We start from the raw sequence: 15,217 nt of genomic DNA, 5'->3' as shown, positions 1-15,217 counted from the left end.
ATTACTATTGTTATCCACATTTCTGAGATTGGCCAAGGTTTTTTTTGTGACCTTCCTGGTTAAACTATGGGTAAAAATTTGTTCAATATAGATTAAAAATTGGATTGGAATATAAAATAAAGCTCTATTTAACTCCCTGGTTCGTGTTAAGTCAATAAAACTAGTGAAATCAAATAAGAGCAAGAATATGAATAAATACAAAAGTAAAAAAAATAATAATACTAAATAAAACATAAAATTTGGAAAAGTGGGTCTTGTTTAATGTTTTTAACCTTAGTGCTTTTATGTATACCCATATGACCTGTTGTTATCTGTAGGGAAACTGGCGTCATGCAGGCAACAACAGGCCGGTGTCTAGACAGGAGCTGATGATGGTCTTGGCCAGTCTGGTGGGTCTGAGGATCAGAGCACTGTACTTCACTCAAAGCCAGCGCCTGAGCCTGGGGGACGTGGGGCTGGAGGAGGCCTCTGACAGTGGCACAGGGAGCCCAGGCAGCACTGTGGAGAAGTGCTCCTGCCCTCCTGAGTACTCTGGGGACTCCTGTGAGGTAAGGCCAGGACTGGAAAGTAACTCATTACAAATACACATGTTAGTGTAACTGAGGATATTTTTTAAATAACTGTACTTTTTAAACCTTGTACTTGTAACTGAGTATAATTCTAGCCATGTATTTGTAATTAGTTGAAACCCATGGCCGTCTTTGTTTCTCTCCATTCCAACACACATCCAGCACAGCATTGCCTGCTCTGATAAGCCAGACTTCAGAGAATACATAGCTTGTGGTTTATAAAACGACTAAATTCACTTTTACTTTTGATTGACTGAGATTTGTACAGAAAGCTGATCTAAAAAGCTTCTAAAATTGCTAATACACTAGTAGTATTTTTCATGCCTACCTTTTACTTTTACTTTTACAAATATTCAATACTCTTTCCACTACTAGATCAGGCAATCTCCCAGACATGATGTCATTATAGCATTAAGACACACATGGATTCATTAACAGCCTGTAGATTTTTTACCACGAACATATATATGTGCCTCTCGGCTACACTGAAAATGATATAGCAACTGTAGGGAGTGGCAGTAGGACTTGTCAGGTGTGAAATACTCTGTACATAACATTCAGGGTGGAGCTCACGATGACTGAAAGGAATCTTTTTGAGGAGCTCATACATTTCGGGTGTCCTGACTTGCCAGAACTCAGGGCTGCACCTTTTTCTTTAGAAGAAAAAAAACTCTATCAGCTGAGGAGCAGTGGGAGGAATGTACTGGAAAATACCGGTTGCGAAGACGTGCAGCTGAATTGTATTCCCTCAGGGTGGGATATGAGGCACAGACATAATATTAGTGATTACGAGGCTGTGATCACCTGCATGGTTACGCGTCACACACAAACTGCATAACACAATATTTTAAAGGTGCACTATGCAACTTCTAAGGTGCACGATTCCCTCCTTGCTTGTCTCCATGGTTATGTTTTTTTTTTTTACAAGGAATGTTCCACAGTAGGGCATTAAGCATATTTGCCTTGCATTTTTTACAATTACAGTTTTTTTATAGCTTAAATTACCTTGAAAAACATGAATTCTTACATGTTCAGCCTTGCTTTTCCATAGATCTGACCATTAACCTGTCGCATTGTGATTACCAAGTTTTTTTTCCATACTGTCGTATAATCAAAGCAAAACAGCATTATCTCCATAGAAACAAGCAGGTGGTGAGCACCCTACCAGAAAGGTTACACAGTACGCCTTTAAGAGGATTTGGTGTTCCAACTTTAAAATGTAATTAATAAATAAGCAAAGAACAATTCATTTTACAGAACCATAGAACTTTTCTAGGGGCTTGGTTGTAGGGATGTACCCAGAATTCCCTCTTCCCAAACACTTCCTCCAAGTTGGAATGAACGATTTTGAAAGATATACATTTTTTTCTGACAGCCACTGCAACTACAATTCAATTCACGGTTTATGTTTTTATAGGAGGATTCTGTTCATAGTTCACATTCTAAACACGTCAAGGAGCATTAACATTTGGGAGAAGATTGAAATCTGAACTGCTTAAATAATCCAACAATACCATGCATTTCAGAACATGTTTGTAGAGGGCTAAACTACAGGGTTAGGTTTTAGACAGGCTAAGACAGCATAATTAGTTGTTTGCAAAGGTTTTATGAATATCGTAACCCTAACTTCTTAATTAACCCTAGAACACTTTCGCTATAAAAAGTTACACCATCACTTTTGCCGGGTGATTTTTACCCGATATAATATACCCAACAAAAGGTACTTGTCATAAAAAATAGATCAAAATATGACAACACTTGATAAATTAGAGTGGTTTTCTTTTATTTTCAACTGTGGTATGTTTAACAAAATGGAAAATAAAAAAATAGGAAGATCCTACAAACATGCTTGAAAATTACTAAAAAATTTGGAATTTGAGAACAAAAAATTCCTAAAAAAAAAAATAATGATAGAGGAAACTTGGTCTTTGGTCCACCCATTCCTGAGACATGTGAGACTTCCCTGGTGAAGGCACAGACTCCTTGGCACGCAAACAGCTACAGGAGAGAGGAACAAAAAATAGTATTTTTTCAGTGTGTAAAAATGACCACTTGATTAAAATATTGTTTTCACCATAAGAATTCACTTTGAAATCACCACTTTGTTATATATATTCATAACCACTGCACTAAATAAGGCTAGCATACACATTCCAAGAACATTCTTACTTACCTATTCCTTACATGCAGTCAGTACACGCAGGGTAGTAATGGCGTGGACACACCGGTCGACGGCAGACATGGCACCTGTGCCGTGTCTTCCTGTCCGAGCCTGCGGGGCAGTCAGCACACCTCACTAAGGGACTATTGCTTTCTGCTGCCACTGGTCCTGCCTCATTCACAAGAGTGCCAGAGGTAGGGATGTCAAGCACACTACAGATCAGGACTCTGAGTTGACATGACAGATTTGAAGAGGACAGTCTCTGCTCTGCCCATGGTTTGATGAGTGCCAGTGCCAAAGCCTGCATATAAGGCCTCTGCATTTGGTTGTCACCTCTCTTCATCGTATTCCCATTGTGAATGATCCAGGAGTTAATCACACAAGCATTGATCATACCATAGAACACACAAAGTGGCCATCTCTTGGTTTTCCTTCCACAGCCATAGTGACCACACATCTGGTCAAAAGTATCGACACCTTACCTAAACCTTACCTATGTGTTACTCACTAGCTGAGATGTCAGAGAGTGACAGTAAATATGGTGAGACTGAATGTTGTCACCCTTGACATGTGGCAGGATCACTTGATTTTATACACTAACACTATCGCTGGGTGAAATTCACCCAAAACGTACATTACCCTCTATCACTATTGCCGGGTGAAAATCACCCGAAACCAAGCCTGTAGGAAAAAGTGGGCTTTGGGGTAGGGAAACACCCACACCTTCATAGATGTTAAAAACAATGGTGAAGCTACCCAGGGACTCATGACACTCAGAAAAATGCAACATATTGAAAATCATGTAAATACATTTGCTCGGGTGAAAATCACCCGGCGATAGTGTTCTAGGGTTAAGTAGTTACTAAGCCTGAATCTCTTTTAAATGTGCTAGACTTAATTTTTACAATTTTAAATGTGTAGAAAACAGAATTAGTTTATTTTTAACTAGTTTGCAGTCTAGAAGTTATTCCTCATTTAGTTTATGCATTCTGAACATCCTATTAAGTCACAGCAATGAGTTTTTAAGAACTTTTCTCAACTTTCAGTTGACTACTCTTGCAAACTGAATATGAAATACACCTATTTTAAAAAGCAAAACAGTAAATATGTCAAATGTATTGCATCAATGATCAAAACTGTAGAGTAGTCACAAAATATTTTGGTAAAATAAATAAAAAATACTCTTAACAATATGGCGATATAGCAGCACACAATATTGATACAGTATTACCAACTTAAACAATACGACTTGACAGTAGCTCAGTTAGTAGACCGTTTGTCCACTGATCTGAAAGTTGCCACTCTCTACGTAAGCGTCATTGGTTGAGTGGTCAGATCCACTGACCCACAGGTTGGAGGTGCAGTTCCACAATGAATGCTGTCATTGTGTCCTTGGGCAAGATAAGCATACGCACCACACCCTGCGTACATTGATTAATGAGAGTACGTGTGAATGAGTGAATGATCTTGAGGGTGGAAAATGTCACATTGTAATGCTACAGATAAAAATAGTCTCAATGAACCTTTTCATTTGCCTTTTTTTATTCAGATAATGACTATTATATTTAATATTTTTGCACACACACCTTCTATCCCAGCAGCAGCTGCCAAAATGCCACCTTCAGCGGTTTTTTTAGTCATCTTTTTAACCTTATTCTGGCATTGAGATTGCTCACAAAGGCTCGCTCCTATTGGAACAGGCTGCAATATCCAACAGTCAATGATCAGGGCTCCTCTTGGTCATGGTTATTCCCTTGGCGTCAGAACACAGGGCAGACCGTGCAGTATCCCACTCTTATAGATACTGTTGCCAGCGAACAAATCCAGGTAAAAGATGGTTGAGTTTTTTATATATGTGTCTTAGAGAAAACGTGGTGCCTTTACCACTGTTATCTCTTAAAGCAAAGTTCAAGCCAAGGGGTGGATCACTGTTTAAGTTGGAGTATATGGTATGTATTGATAAAAGACAAACAGAGGAATTATCAGCACATGAAAAACAAACTGCAAGCCGGTGGATGGATTTACATTTTTATTTTAAATGAGAGGAACTTAACATCTTGGGATGTTGTGATAATTTTTTTCCAATTAATTCTTTTTTTTTTTTTTCTTAAGGTTACCAGAGAACTCTTCCTTGGGGCCAATGTATATAGCAATCAATTGTTTAACATTTCAGAATATTTATACTTTTTTTCTACAATTCAAATTTTTCCTAATTTTGATTACATTTAATAGTACGGTATTTTGATGAAGTTATCTATTTACATGTATTGTATATATCTGCTTTTAACTACATGTGTTGTATTTTTTTTAGAAATGTGCCCCCGGTTACTTCAGAGATGGTAGTGGACTGTACCTGGGCCAGTGTATACCATGCAACTGTAACGGATTAGCCACCGAGTGTGAGGACAAAACAGGGAGGTGTCTGGTAAGACCCCCAAACTGACTGTACATAGTACATTGCAACCTGTGGTATGCTCTTTAGACAGGGCATGCTGTGTGACGCCACTGTGAACAATTGTGTAGTCAGAGACTAGGCCCTGAGGCTGTCAACTATTTCAACATCTCATTCATTTGATTCATTTGATATGAAGTAGTGCCTGATTGTTACGCAATGTATGTTATAGAAATCTAATCATTTAAAGGTCCTATATTACACAAAATTGACTCTTGGAGCTTTAAGTCATGTTAGAATGTTGTTACCTCCTTAAAAACATACCTGGAGTTGTGGTTTTTTTTGTTTTTTTTGGTTTTTGTTGGTTTTGTTTTTTTTATACACACATGTTTGAGTAATTCTTTATTATTAGTCTGTCTACATCTCAAATGCTCAAAATGCTCTATTCCACCTTGTGAATTAAACAAAACACAACTTTAGGTATGTCTAGGTATGTTTATGTTGAGGAAACAACATTATAACAGATCAGAAAATAGCATGTTATGGGCCTTTTAAAAATAAAAATAAAATAAAATTAAAATGAATGAACCTTCATTAAAATGTAATTTTTTTTTAGAACTGTCAATACAACACAGCTGGAGACAGATGTGAACGCTGCAAAGAGGGTTACTATGGAAACCCATCACAAAGGACATGCACTGTTTGCCCTTGCCCCTTCAGTGTGTCCACAAACAGGTAGGCAAAGAGCAACCATCAGTCACTTAAACACAGATTTTTCTTCATTCATTTATGTTTGTACTGCTATTTATTTATTTGTTTATTTTACTTTTTTGTAGTTTTGCTATGGGCTGTCAGGAGGTCAGCGGTGGGATCAAGTGCTCATGTAAACTTGGCTACACTGGGGAAAGATGTGAGAGGTGTGTGTTAGCCTGTACATTCAAAATATTCCCATAATGAATGTTATTTATTATGTTATTTGGTGTTTATTTTGTCTACCTGCTTCCATAGATGTTCTCCTGGTTTCTATGGTGACCCTATGGCTCCCGGAGGAAGCTGTCGGCCATGCAACTGCAATGGCAATGGGAACAATTGTGACCCTAGGACTGGAAGTAAGGATATTGATTTTGCCTATGCCTGCTTATATTTACTTATATATATCTATATATATATCTATATCTATAATACTAAATAGTATGAAGTATGTACAAAATTAACTTAACAAAATTTCAATAAATGTCTACAGTCTGTAAGAATACGCTGGAGCCTGGAGACACTAACACAGATGACCAGTGCAAAGGTAAAAAAAAAACTAAAACAAATACAAATAAGTGAAAATTGCATTTATTTTTATGCTAATTTGACTAATATGTATGTAATTTCAGAATGTGATAACTGTGCGTTGACTTTGCTGAATGATTTGGAAAAGCTAGATGACGAACTGCAAAGAATCAAAACTTTGTTGGAAAATGCCAGTGCGAGTTCATCTTCCAACGAGAGACTGAAAAAGCTCGAGAAGGCCATAGCAGATACCAAGGTAAATTTTAAAACTGTTAGAAAACCCTGCACTTCAAATGCATGTGATATGGTTTCTGGGGGGCATTTTTGCTTATAAAAACATTCCAGATTTGTGCTGATATAAAAACATGCCCTGTACATACACGAGTATTTACATAACAGTATACGGATCGTATCAACTGTTGTCATTCATGGATGACAGTGGCTCAGTTGGAGTGTTTGTCCACTGATCCAAAGGTTGGTGGTACGCATCCCAGTCTAAGCATAAAACATTTTTGTTATATGAGTTAGACTGACTCAGAAGTTAGTGGTGTGATACCAGCTCCCACAATTGAATGCTGTCATTGTATCTTTGGACAAGACTCTTAACCCACTTTGTCCCCAGTGTCTTGAAGGTGAAAATGCACAAAAAAGGGACCATTTTGACCATTTACCATTTAAAACTAAAGGCTACTGTCAGTCTTTTGCAGTAACTCAAACTTTTGCATTAAATCTTATTCTTGATTATTCTTATTATGACATGGCCTTACTTTTTTTTTTTTTTATCATGGGTAGCGCAAAAATAGTTGCCTCTCCATAGATCTGACCTGTAACTTTGTCTGGTTTGGTCTCCATGAAGATAAAAAGGTTTAATACCATACTGTGCAATATTTCAGATGAAGCAAAAACATCTCCACAGAGAAAATCATCTCACGGATCCTACGCCAGAAACGTTACATAATGCACCTTTAAATTTACTGTGTGCTTATTTACAGATTCTTGTGGACAAATACACCCGCTCAGTAAACAACCAAAAGACCAAAATCACCCAGCTCGAGGACGACATCAACAGTCTGGAGAATGATATTGGTCCCCTCAAAGACAAGGTGAGACTTTGAAAACACCAAAAAGAGCAAAGAAAACATCTGTAAATTATGTTATTTTAATGTATTTGTGTTTAGGCTAAAGACACTGCATCAGCCACAGACAAAGCAATAGAAGAAATAGACAAGACACACAAACGAGCAAAGACCCTGGATACAGATATCAATAATATGCTCAAGAAAATTCACGGTAATTCTTTGTACATAATTAATACAAGTAAATATGAAAGAATTAAAGATTTTAAAGTTAATATGCATTCATTTTTACAGCCCTGATCGACCAGTTGCGAGAAATGGGAACAAGTGGTGATCGTCCGTCAAATGAAAACCTAACCAAATTATTAGAAGAAGCAGAACGTATGGTAAAGGAGATGGGACAGAGGAACTTCACTCCTCAGAAAACAGCTGCTGAGACTGAAAGAGAAGAAGCTAGAAAATGTAAGAAAGAAATTTGCACTTAAAGTTTCATATATTTTTTGCAATATGATACAATTGCTAAAGACATTTAAGTCTGTCAACAGGATGAAAGTTTTTAAGTGTGAATACGATTTGACACTCATCTAAGTAGCTTCTTCAGTTCTGACAGGGTTCTGTAAGTGACTGCCTTATATGTTACTGAAGGGAGAAACTTACTACACTGAAACTAACACATCCTAGTTCACATAGGTTCAGTGAAATAAGAACAGATATTTCTTACTGCAAACAACTAGGGTGTGTTAGTTTTAGTGTAGTTAACTCCAGAAACAGTGTCAGATTTGAGGAAGCTACTTGGATAAATGGTTAAATGTATTCAGTTTTAAAAGTCTTATATTACACACCGTTTACATAGTTTTCTGTTTGAGAGAAGAATACAGCCTAAATATCCAGAATTTGTATGCTAAACATAACAAACATAACTCCAGGTATGTTTCTGATGTGGAAACAACATTATAACAGGTAAACAGAAGCTAATGTAATATGTCAAAAAAATCTCATTGACAGAATAAAATTTTCTTATGTGATGCAGCCTATCTAGACGAGATATATTGATACAGACAATATGATACATTACATATTTTTTCATTGTAGTGCTGGACTACATCAGAACGAATGTGAGTGATCAGTGTGACCAAAATGAGGCGACTGCAAAGAAACTGAACTCACTGCTGAATAACTTCAATAACAAACTCAAAGATCTGGAGGAGGCTCTGAAGCAGGCGGAAGACCGAGTGAAACAGGCTATGTCCCAGAATGACCTCAGCGCTAAAGAGCTGGAAGACCTGAAGGTAATGATAGAGCATTTAATAGCAAAGCAAGGCATGTTATTTACTTAATTATGTTTATTATGTCATGTTTAGACTTCAGTTAACATGCTCTAGTCGTGTAATATTTTATTAAGGTGGGGGTAGGTAGATGATTGAAGTGTGGTTGGATAAAAGCCAAATAATGCACCTTAAAATTACTGATACTCTACATGTAGTTACAAAGGCACACATTTGCAAACAATGCCAAAAAAGTTTTAAGATAGTCTGAAAGCCAAAAAATATATATATACAAAATAGATTTAAACAGCACATTTTCAGGAGAGTGTGATCAATATAAGCATTTGTAGTCCTGTTTAAGTGTTTGAGAGTGATTAACTGAAAAACTTGCTTGTGGCTGTAATTTTACATGTGAGAGACTTGTTTAACAGCACAAATCATCTCACCTGTTCTAGTTCCAGCTAAGTCAGTTCTCTCTGGTCTGATTGTGTTAAAATACTCATTATGTTGGTTACTTTTTCCCTACAGAAACGTGTAGAGGCCTTGAAAAAGGAGAGGAAGACTGTACAGGATCAAATGGACATGGCCAAAAATGAGCTACAAAAGACTCAGGATATGGTGAAAATGCTAACAGACAGCAAAAAGGTAAATCTTATGACCCAAAATTATTAATAGAGCTTTAATTAAGCTATCTGTATACAGTAATATAAGAGTAGTCCTTCTTTTTATTACCTCTCACTTGTCTCTAGTTACACACTTTTAAGCATGCAAGCCTGCCACTTCTGAACATGAATAAATTAATGAATAATGTATTTAAAGGTCATATATTCCACAAACTTGACTCTTGTGAGGCTTAAGTCATTTTATAATACTATTACCTCATCATAAACATACCCAGAGTTGTGTTTTGTTTCATTCACACATGTTTGAGTACTCCTGGATTATTAATCCGTCTACATCTCCAAAAAACAGAATACTCTGTTCCACCTTGTGATGTCATGAAGCAGTAGTTTTCAAGTTAACAGTTACTTTTACCTTTTTTTCAGTAGAGATTAACAATTCCAGGGCTGAAATTATCCAAATGATTTTAGTGAAAACACAATGGAGCACTGACACATGGCATCACAAGGCGGAACAGAGTGTTTTCTCTTTGAGAGAAGAAATATGCAGGCTTTGTGTTAAACGTGTGTGAGTCAAACAAAACACAACTCTAGGTATGTTTGTGATAAGAAAACAACATTATAACATAGATCAGAAGAGAGTGTAATGGGCGCTGTAAATGATTGATGGCTGCTTCTTGTGTACCTGTTGGTGGACACACTGAAGGGGCGCTCACATCTATCTTCAGCTGTCTTGTACTGACAGTTCAAAAAAATTCTAAATTAAGTCATCAGTATACAGTAGTAGCCCTTGTTTTTCTTATCCCTCATCTATTTCCAGTTGCGCACTTTTAAGCGTGCATGCCCTTACAAGCCTGCCACTTCTGATAACTATCTGCATTTTTACTCTTTGTACACTGAGAAAGATGAGGTCAAGCTCTGTGTTATTATTCAGCTGTTGCCTGGTGCTTTTTAGGAGTATGAAGAGTTAGCCGCACAACTCGATGGGGCTAAAACAGATTTGACCAAGAAAGTGAATGATCTCACCAAAGCAGCTGCCCAAGAAGACATTGTGATCAAAGCAGAGGAGCATGCAAAGAACCTCGCCAAGATGGCCAAAGAGCTTGAGGAGTAAGTAGGTCTGGGAATCACAGGGTCCCTCATGATACAAATATATTGCTCACAATACGATATTATCACGATATGGTCATACATGTGATCACTGATATTTTGATATTGATAATCTGCGATATGTTGCTGTTTAAGAATACATTTTAGCAACAGTATTTCTATTTTAATCAAGGCAATTAATTTCAGTCAGGTAGTTTTGGAGTATTACAAAAACTGTTTATTTATTATATGTATTTATTTTTTGTATGAAACAGTGCAGTGAAGAATGCCAGTGACAGGGCTGAAGTGCGCAATGCTAAAGATGCTATCGATGCGTACAAGAACATCACAGAGGCCATCAACGCTGCAGAGACTGCTGCTAATGAGGCTAAAGAGGCAGCGGAAAATGCACTGAACGTAAGTTAAAGTTTATATTTAAGTCAAATACAACTTCTTACCAATACAGTATAGACCATATTAAACATTGTAGCCTTTTATTCTTGTGCACTTTAAGCCATGTTGTAATGCTGTTCTTCCTTCTCCTTCCTTCTTACCTTCTCAAAAACATATATAGTTGTGTTTTGTTTCTTTTTATGGCAACAGTAGTAAATTTTTATTTATAGTCATAGCACTTTTTATCACAAGCTAGAGATCCCTATGTAATTTTCTTAACAAGTCACAGTTATACTTTTCAACACATTTTTTATGGTTTGATGATTTTGTTTATTTTGAGCTTTGATCAAGGATCATTTTCCATACATAAGAAAAACAAACAAAAGAAAACATTATTTACACCATATACACTAACCTTACTACCTTACATTACATTATATTAATACATTAATTGTCTGTTATTAAAAATATTTCCAGATTGTAATAACTCTTTTCAATTTTAGAACGTCAATGACCAAAAGCTAACAGAAAGAGCAAAGGACCTCAAAGATACAAGTAAAGACCTTGTGGGTGAGGCAGAGGATGCTGAAAAGAGACTTAATGGTATAAAATCTCAATAGTTTGACAGTAAATTCAGACTAAACAGCCAAAAATTAAGTGCAGTTTTATCTTGATAGCTACGGTGGACGACATCACTGCTCTGAAGAAACGTCTGAAACAGGCTGAGAGAAAAAAGAAAACTCTTGAAAATGATCTTCTGAATGCTCAAAATGGTTTAAAGGACATCGACAGAGGTAGAGACTGTGTGAATATGGGATTATGATGACTTCTAGCCTTCAAAGCTTGTGTTTTTATATTATATTTTTATGTTTAGGTGAGATTGCTGAAATGCTAGAAGAAGCAAAGAGAAAAGCAGCATTGGCCAATGACACAGCCACAAATACGTTGGACAGACTGGACGAAATCCAAAAGGAGCTGGGCAAGATCAACATCTCCCCTGTGGACTCCAATAGCAGCGGTATCCTGGATGATGTGGATCAGTCAGGTATGCTCCTTAAAGGGCCCACATTACACTGTTTTCTGATCTGTTATAATGTTGTTTCTTCATCAAAAACATACCTGGAGTTGTGTTTTATATCATTCACACATGTTTAACACACAAAGCCTGTATATTTAGGCTAAGTTCTTCTCTCAAACAGAAAAGAGTCAGTTCTATCTTGTGAATAGATAAACAGTGCAAATAGCAGCATAAGTTTTAATATCCTGTGTTCACATAATTTATTTAACATGCAACTAAGTTAGTAATAGATTAGTTATCTTTTTACTCCAAATGTACTTTCTTACTGTGAACTATTAAATGTGTCTTTTGTCTTTCAGTGAAGAAGCTGTTAAATACAATACCAACACTTACCAATAAAATCTCAGAAGTGGAAAACCTAACCATGGACCTCACACCACTCAGCAACATCACAGACAACATCAGGAAAATCAAAGATCTTATTGAACAGGCCCGAGATGCTGCCAACAGGGTCAGAATCCACATACACTTTTCACTTTAAAGACAAGTTTTCATGCTTTTCCTCATTTTTAGTTGGTTTAGTGGGTTAGTACTTGTGATAAATATTCATCATTCATCAGTTAAGTGTCAATAAATAATTTTAAAAGAAAAGGACAGAAATACAGGAAAAAGAAAAATGAATAATCAAAAAAATTTGCAAGATTTTTGTATGATCTTACATATAACAATGTTAACTATGCTTTTTAGTCAAATTAGTAGTCTAACCTATCATATGCACTTTAACACAACTTCCTTATTATTGTTTTCAACCCGTTTATTTTTCCAATCTGCAGATTGGTATCCCCATGAAGTTCAATGGAGAGGGCTATGTGGAGCTGAGACCACCCAAAGACCTGGATGACCTGAGAGCCTACACTTCAGTGTCTCTGCAGCTCCAAAGGCCTATAGGCAGAGGGGATGGCAGGCGCAGGCGCAGGCAGATCAGAGGGAAAGAAGATCTGTTTGTCATGTACCTTGGCAGTAGAGATGTAAGTCAATGGGATCAGACTTAAAGCTCCTGTATTAAGCAAAATTGATTCTTATGAGCTTTAAGACATGTTATAATGCATGTTACCTCATCAAAAACATACCTGGAGTTGTGTTTTGTTTGATCCACACGTTTCAGTAACCCTGCGTTATTAGTCTACATCTCCAAAGCTCAAAATGCTCTGTTCTACCTTGTGCTGTCATGAAGCTGTAGTTTTCAAGTTAACAGTTAACAGTTACCTTTTACCTTCCTTTTACCTTAGTTCAGACAACATTGGCAGTTCCAGGGTTGAGATTATCCAAATGATTCTAGTGAAGGTGTATGGACTTTAAAAACACAGTGAAGCACTGTGTGTATTACCACATAACATCATAAGGTCGAGTGTTTTGTGTTTAAGAGAACTCCTAAATATTTGTGTTTTAAACATGTGTGAATGAAACTAATCACAAATCTAGGTATGTTTTTGATGAGGAAACATTATAATTTGGATCAGATAATAGCATAATTTGGGCCCTTTAATGATACTATCATGGCATGATGAAAAATATCAGTTTCCCAAGTTATATGTAATTTTTTATAATCCCTGTTTTCTTAAAGTGTACTTATGGAAACAAAATTTCCAGCTGTCACTTTCCAATAGTACACCTACTTCTAAATTATATCACACACGGAAACATATACATTATATTGACCTCCAGATCGTGTCATCACACATCATAGAATTTTTTCCAATGCTTTCGCTGGCTGCTTTGTACTGCTGTTTTAAACATGACAGAATTCTATGGTAACAATATTTTTTTATTTACCATTGCAAGCTCTAACTATAGCTACAGATTCATGAATTTAAGTTCTCAATGAGTGAGCAAATAGGCAAATGTAAAAAATAAAAATAAATAACTCAACTTGTTTTAATGCAAACATTTCTCCCTCTCTCTATTTTGACAGTCTTCTAAAAACTACATCGGCATGGTCTTGAGGGACAACATATTGTATGGTGTGTACAAACTCAATGGAGTGGAGTATACAATGAAATCAGACCAAATCACTAAGTCTGTACCGGAGCAGTCCAAGTTTGACCAAGCAATCCTTAGGAGGTAATAAGCTCCCCCTTTTATTTGTGCTTGTAATAAGAAACTACAAACATATGAATGCATATTTGAAACAAAATGCACATAAAATTTGATACTCACATATGAGCAGACTGGCTAGACTTACTCACAAAATAACGAAGCTTTACTGAATTGTAATTTAGAATGTACCAGGATGCAGAGCTGATCCTCAACAAAGATGTTGTGGCGGGAGGACCTGCAGTTACAAGTAACGCACAGGGAGACCAAATGAAGAACCTCTTGGACCTTAGCCCTCATGATGTGGTTTTCTATGTGGGAGGATACCCAGCCAACTTCACTGTAGGAGGATATAACTTTAACACTATTCACATCATGTTTATTTCCAAATATTCTAGTTATCTAATCTTTTTTTTTCCATTCTTAGCCACCAGCTTCTCTCAATTACCCAATGTACACGGGCTGCATTGAATTTGGTTTATTCAATGACAGAGCTATCAGCCTTTATAATTTCCAAACTGCATATAAAGTTAACCCAGAGACTCCATGCAAACGGTAAGACACTTAAATAATTAGTTTGTTAGTTGTATCTATAAAGAGTTACAGATGTTATTATTTCAACTTTCTAGAGCTCAAATCTTAACGCAATGCAAAACAAAAATGTTCCATTGATCATTTATTGAATGATAAGGAAATATAGTAATTATATTGTTAAGATCAGAAACAAATAACTTTAAACTCAAGCTATAGTTTTTATTTCATTTTTGGCTGCTTATCCTCTAAAAAGTGTAACTATAATGTATAGGATTGATTTTTGAAATTACATATGTATTTTATTATGATACAGGCAAGTGCTTCCTGAGGAGTCTGATTTCTTTGAGGGCACTGGATATGCCAAATTTTACTTAAATAAAGTAGGAAGTCTCATCTTCTTAGAATTTTCTGTCAGTAGCCGCTCAGAAAATGGACTTTTGTTTTACATGGGGACTGAGGTATTTATTTATTTTTTTTGTCATTACAAGCAAAAAGAATAATTGTAACTCTTGACAGTATTACATGCGATAAATTATTATTTTTTGTATGTTTTTAGGACAAATACTTTGCTTTGACGATTGAAAAGGGTTTTGTGCTCCTGCATAGTAACTGCCTCACTGGACCACCAACATACGGGGAGATGAAAGTATTTCCTGTACGTTTTTTAAAATGTATTTTATTGCTTCAACCATTGTACGATTTTCCTAATTCTGACATATTTTGCTCTG

At 36.3% G+C, this 15,217-nt stretch overlaps 1 protein-coding gene across 1 annotated transcript in view; it reads left to right on the top strand.

Moving 5' to 3' along the window:
- LOC110157494 (laminin subunit alpha-3) overlaps window positions 1-15,217 on the top strand; it is a 62,158-nt gene that overhangs the window by 43,882 nt on the left and 3,059 nt on the right. Inside the window, exons 40-63 of the mRNA XM_055151982.1 lie at window positions 318-548; window positions 5,042-5,155; window positions 5,739-5,857; window positions 5,959-6,039; window positions 6,131-6,231; window positions 6,366-6,419; window positions 6,505-6,656; window positions 7,393-7,503; window positions 7,579-7,690; window positions 7,771-7,938; window positions 8,569-8,765; window positions 9,270-9,386; window positions 10,317-10,471; window positions 10,726-10,867; window positions 11,347-11,446; window positions 11,521-11,637; window positions 11,718-11,888; window positions 12,221-12,372; window positions 12,695-12,889; window positions 13,834-13,982; window positions 14,141-14,297; window positions 14,383-14,510; window positions 14,803-14,947; window positions 15,046-15,144. Coding sequence (XP_055007957.1) covers window positions 318-548; window positions 5,042-5,155; window positions 5,739-5,857; window positions 5,959-6,039; window positions 6,131-6,231; window positions 6,366-6,419; window positions 6,505-6,656; window positions 7,393-7,503; window positions 7,579-7,690; window positions 7,771-7,938; window positions 8,569-8,765; window positions 9,270-9,386; window positions 10,317-10,471; window positions 10,726-10,867; window positions 11,347-11,446; window positions 11,521-11,637; window positions 11,718-11,888; window positions 12,221-12,372; window positions 12,695-12,889; window positions 13,834-13,982; window positions 14,141-14,297; window positions 14,383-14,510; window positions 14,803-14,947; window positions 15,046-15,144 — 3,267 coding nt within the window. The remainder of the gene's footprint in view (window positions 1-317; window positions 549-5,041; window positions 5,156-5,738; window positions 5,858-5,958; window positions 6,040-6,130; window positions 6,232-6,365; window positions 6,420-6,504; window positions 6,657-7,392; window positions 7,504-7,578; window positions 7,691-7,770; window positions 7,939-8,568; window positions 8,766-9,269; window positions 9,387-10,316; window positions 10,472-10,725; window positions 10,868-11,346; window positions 11,447-11,520; window positions 11,638-11,717; window positions 11,889-12,220; window positions 12,373-12,694; window positions 12,890-13,833; window positions 13,983-14,140; window positions 14,298-14,382; window positions 14,511-14,802; window positions 14,948-15,045; window positions 15,145-15,217) is intronic.

The sequence above is a fragment of the Boleophthalmus pectinirostris genome, unplaced genomic scaffold (genome assembly GCF_026225935.1).
Source record: "Boleophthalmus pectinirostris isolate CB_2022bp ecotype Guang Dong unplaced genomic scaffold, ASM2622593v1 HiC_scaffold_16, whole genome shotgun sequence".
Classification (NCBI taxonomy): Eukaryota; Metazoa; Chordata; class Actinopteri; order Gobiiformes; family Gobiidae; genus Boleophthalmus; species Boleophthalmus pectinirostris.
The sequence above is the reverse complement of the archived record's forward strand: the minus strand, read 5'-3'. Positions and strand labels throughout refer to the sequence as shown.